The sequence below is a fragment of the Sinocyclocheilus anshuiensis genome, unplaced genomic scaffold (assembly GCF_001515605.1).
Source record: "Sinocyclocheilus anshuiensis isolate Anshui unplaced genomic scaffold, SAMN03320099.WGS_v1.1 scaffold529, whole genome shotgun sequence".
NCBI classification, from domain to species: domain Eukaryota; kingdom Metazoa; phylum Chordata; class Actinopteri; order Cypriniformes; family Cyprinidae; genus Sinocyclocheilus; species Sinocyclocheilus anshuiensis.
In genome coordinates this window covers 691,316-695,578 of record NW_015540872.1, presented here as the reverse complement: position 1 = coordinate 695,578, position 4,263 = coordinate 691,316, and the positions used below count along the sequence as shown (strand labels likewise).

Here is a 4,263-nt window from a genome sequence, read left to right as displayed (position 1 = left end):
TTCTGAGGGGGGGGGGGGAAACAAATAACACCACGATTAAATATAATGGTCACAAATAAATGAGCAATGATCAGCTTTTAATCTGTAAGACAAGATCTGACGATATGTTTGTCTATATCTTCACATCGATATAACAATACTATAATTATATTATTAGGTTTCTGATTTCACTAACTACCAGGAAGCGATGCAGAAACGTGCTTACCTTCTGAGACAGTTTCTCCTCCTCCAGTCTGACAGCGAGCATATGGGACAGAGATCTGCGGCATTCCTTGTTAAAGATGTCATTCATGAGGGGCGAGCACTCGGACAGGACCTTGAGGCACAGTGAGATCCGGTCCACATCATCATCTGTGATGGGCTTCTTGGGTAGAGATGACTTGCCAAGATGGAGCACAGTGGCCATGATCAGCATAGCCTCAGCAACAAATGACTAAAGGCAGAAAAAAAAAAACATTTATTCCACCACAAATAGACACATGAATAATTAGAGTTTAGTCACTGTTTTAAAATGAACTTACATTTTGCCTTTTTTTGTCCTCGGCAAGGGCAACATAGCGCAAGGCCACTTTGGTGAGGGTGGTGGCCAATGAGGCAGCAACGTAAAAGTCTCCATTCATCAGGAAACCCCTCAGAGGAGGCCTACAGAATAAATGGATAATTTAGAAATGTAATACGGAGGATAATCTCCATAATGTATCAGTAAGGGGGGGATAATCACCTATCCTCTTCTTTTTTGGATGGTCTGGAGGTGCTCAGGGCACTCTGAGTGACGTAAGTGCCCATTTCTGTCACCAGCTTAGGAGCTGGAGCTGCAGTCACCTCCTCCTCAGGTTTCACCTCTCCAGCCTCCTTTTTCAACTCATTTTCCACAATAGGGATCTGAATAAAAAGAAAGATCTTAATTTAAAACAAATGTTTGAGAGCACTGTAAGGTGTAGTAACATTAATAAAGAATGCTTATCACATTTTTTGTATATTTTAGAACACTTTAGTTGTTTTATATGTGTATTATACACTACTGTGAACTTTTCTGCAAACCTGCATATTTTAATATATTACTATTATACATATTATTAGTAGAAGAAATAATGTTACATTCAGGAATCCCACACTTTGACAAATTAACTCGTCTATGACTTGTAAAGTAATCTTTAGTTTTGAAAAAGAATTTTACAGTGATCACACTCGTTACTCGTTATAATAGTTCCTAGCCAAAGAAAGTTTCTCACTTTCATATTGACTACAGAACTGTACAGATCTTTTAAGATATTATTAATTTTCAAGAATTTTCCAGGCCTGGAAATCACATTTGTGAAATTTCCAGATATTTCCAGAAACATGAGAAGTACCATCATCTTTTTATTTTCCAATACAACACTATTGAACCCTAAAGCCTTTGACTCAATTTCATTCAACTTAATATGTTTACTAATGTTAACGGTGTTAATTTGCTGCTTGTTCCAGACAGGTGTTAATGATGAGCCCTGAATTTAAGAAAGCAATATGAACTGCTGCCCTACAGACCTCTCCCAAAGATCTGCGGACTTCTGTCATGACACTCTGGATGTCTTCTTTAGTGCTGCAATATTCACCCAAAATCCACAGAGCTCCTCTGTAAATCCTGCAACAGAAAAGTCCTTGTTTAAAATCACTGCAATGCATCATGATCCCTTTTATAACCCCAATCGAGTCAAAGTACTATTAAGCAGTCCAGAATAATAGACCAATTAATTTTTAATACAGATGATTTACGCAATTTAATACAGATGATTTACGCAAATTATCAAACTTCTAATGAAGCAGTTAAGCAGCATTTCTTACTTGACCGTCTTGATAGCGTGAAAGACCTCTAGCATCTTCTCAATGATGAGAGGTCTAAGGTTGTCAAACCTCTGAATCGCCTCACGCACAAACTCCAGCACGTCGGCTGCGGCCGCCTCGTTAGTGTCACTCAGGAACTCCATCAGCTGTGGCCACACACAAAACACAAATAGTACATTTAAGAGCAAAGATGAGAACAGTGAGTTTGTTAATCATGAGAACATCTAAAAGGGCTAGATGTATTAACAGTAAATGTTCAATTCTGAACATTTCAATTCAATTCGTTTTATAACAAAATGCTGCATTAATCAATTCTGTTGCTAGTAATTAATGTTTTGAAACAGCTGAAATGCATAAAAAGAGGTCAGAGTGTTCACTCAACAGCCGTACCACAGGGATGACATTGGCTGCCATGTCAGGGAAGCGCACGCTACAGGAGTGGAGAGTGCGAACAAGCAGCTGCCTGTACTTGTCTGTGTCCTCATGCTCAGTCACATTGTTGGTTTTGATGACTTCTTTCTTTAGCACTATAACCAGCTGCAAAAAAAGAACAATTCAGGTCCTTTGCTTTAATCGGAAAGATGATTTGACATTAAATAGTAGGGCTGTGCAAAAAATTGAATGCGATTTTCATGCGAATCTCGTCAGTAAAGCCGCTTCTGTTGTAGCTTGTCAGTGATCTACGGCTGTGTAGTAAATGCCGCTCCATCTGAAAGCACGTGCTGGAGATTTACTACTAATCACCAGAAGCGGCTTTACTGACGAGATTTGCATGAAAATCGCATTCGATTTTTTGCACAGCCCTATTAAATAGTAATTATTTACCACTGCATGAAAAACTTTCATTTTGTTTAGTTTTTACATATAATGAGAGAGTAAATAGGGATGTAAAGCTCCAAAATTATATATACAAACACTAGAATATGGCACATAAATCAGTGATCACACTAGACCAGGGGTGGCGAACGTCGGTCCTGGAGAGCCGCAGCCCTGCAGAGTTTTGCTTCAACCTAATTAAAACTCACCTGCCTGTAGCAGGACCGGAGTTCGCCACCCCTGCACTAGACTTTAAAAAATGTGAAATTTCTTCACACTTGATATGACATCATGCTCTGTGGCACCTTTTATTTCAAACTTAAAAATAACAAACAGAAGTTTCCTGAACTTTGGAATGTATAAAAATGTGAAACTTCTTTGCATGAGCTTGAGTTTCCGGTCTTCCACATTTGCATGCATATGAATGGAAGTCCACAGAACTAAATGTGCAGTGTGACCACCCCACCCCACTCAGATGGACTACTTTTATAGTGCCTGTTTGGCCGTTTAAAGTCCCTGTAAATGTTCCCTTTATTACATGGAAAAGAGAGGCCAATACATTTTTCGACATTTTTTCTTTCCCCTTTTAAAAAAAAGCATATCATAAAGGTTTGTAACGACATGAATAAATGATGATAATGTTAGTTTTTGGGTGAACAATCCTTTAAAATGGAAGGTATTGACACACACCTCTTCTACATTGCGGGATGACACCAGGTCCAGGGCCAGCTGTAGGGTCTTCTTGCGGCCCTCAAGATCAGGAGTGGTCAAAACCCTCAGAATATCCATCACAAGGTCCTATGTATAAGACACAGCAACAAGCTTACTGCTAGGTTTCATTTGTGGAATGAATGTCTCCAAACGAGGTGATGCACTCATGTGTACCTGCAGCACACGCTCATGTGTAGGATGTTCCTTCAACTCGATCAGTCGGTCCAGAACAATGAGCTTAACGTTGTTGTCACTCTCTTTAATGATCAGATCAATGTAGCACTGAGCAGCAGCCTGAAACACAAAAAGAACATGTAAACAATGCCCTTCAACTTCCATTTACCACCATGCAGAAAAAGTATATGAGAACAACTGTGGAGTTAGATGCTGTACCTTGATGGCAGTGGGAGCGCTGGACAGAGTAACCAGAGTTCCAGCTGCTTCATATTTTACAGCAGGACTGGATGACTGCAGCAGGTTGTAGATACAACGGATGAAACGAGCTCTCTCTGTGGGGTTGGCATGGCAGACCTAAACAAATTTAAGAATGTAAAATAGACACTGAGAATGCGTTTAAGACCATCTGGCAGTATGCAGGGTGCGTAAAGCGGAAGAGCTTAGAATTTGATTGAACAACAGGGATAACTGTGCTGTTGAAGACAGCATTTCTGTAATAAAATAGTACATCCAAAATAGAAATTGATGATTTGACGTTGGCTACAAGATAAACAATATAGCATAAAATAGCAAAACACTTGTGGACTTGGACCACTTTCATGGTTCTTATATGTCTTTTCAGGGGCTTGACAGCCCTAAACTAAAAACTAAAAAAAACTAAAAAATAATACTAATAATAATAAAATGTTCCAACAAATAAGAAATACCCATAAACATGTTTTTTAAGAAGCCTTT

At 39.1% G+C, this 4,263-nt stretch overlaps 1 protein-coding gene across 1 annotated transcript in view; it reads right to left on the bottom strand.

Moving 5' to 3' along the window:
- Nucleotides 1-4,263, bottom strand: part of LOC107688173 (coatomer subunit beta-like) — a 9,861-nt gene that overhangs the window by 2,395 nt on the left and 3,203 nt on the right. Inside the window, exons 6-14 of the mRNA XM_016485767.1 lie at nt 3,745-3,882; nt 3,526-3,645; nt 3,331-3,438; nt 2,215-2,361; nt 1,825-1,970; nt 1,528-1,624; nt 722-882; nt 522-642; nt 206-433 (exon numbers count right to left, since the gene is read on the bottom strand). Coding sequence (XP_016341253.1) covers nt 206-433; nt 522-642; nt 722-882; nt 1,528-1,624; nt 1,825-1,970; nt 2,215-2,361; nt 3,331-3,438; nt 3,526-3,645; nt 3,745-3,882 — 1,266 coding nt within the window. The remainder of the gene's footprint in view (nt 1-205; nt 434-521; nt 643-721; nt 883-1,527; nt 1,625-1,824; nt 1,971-2,214; nt 2,362-3,330; nt 3,439-3,525; nt 3,646-3,744; nt 3,883-4,263) is intronic.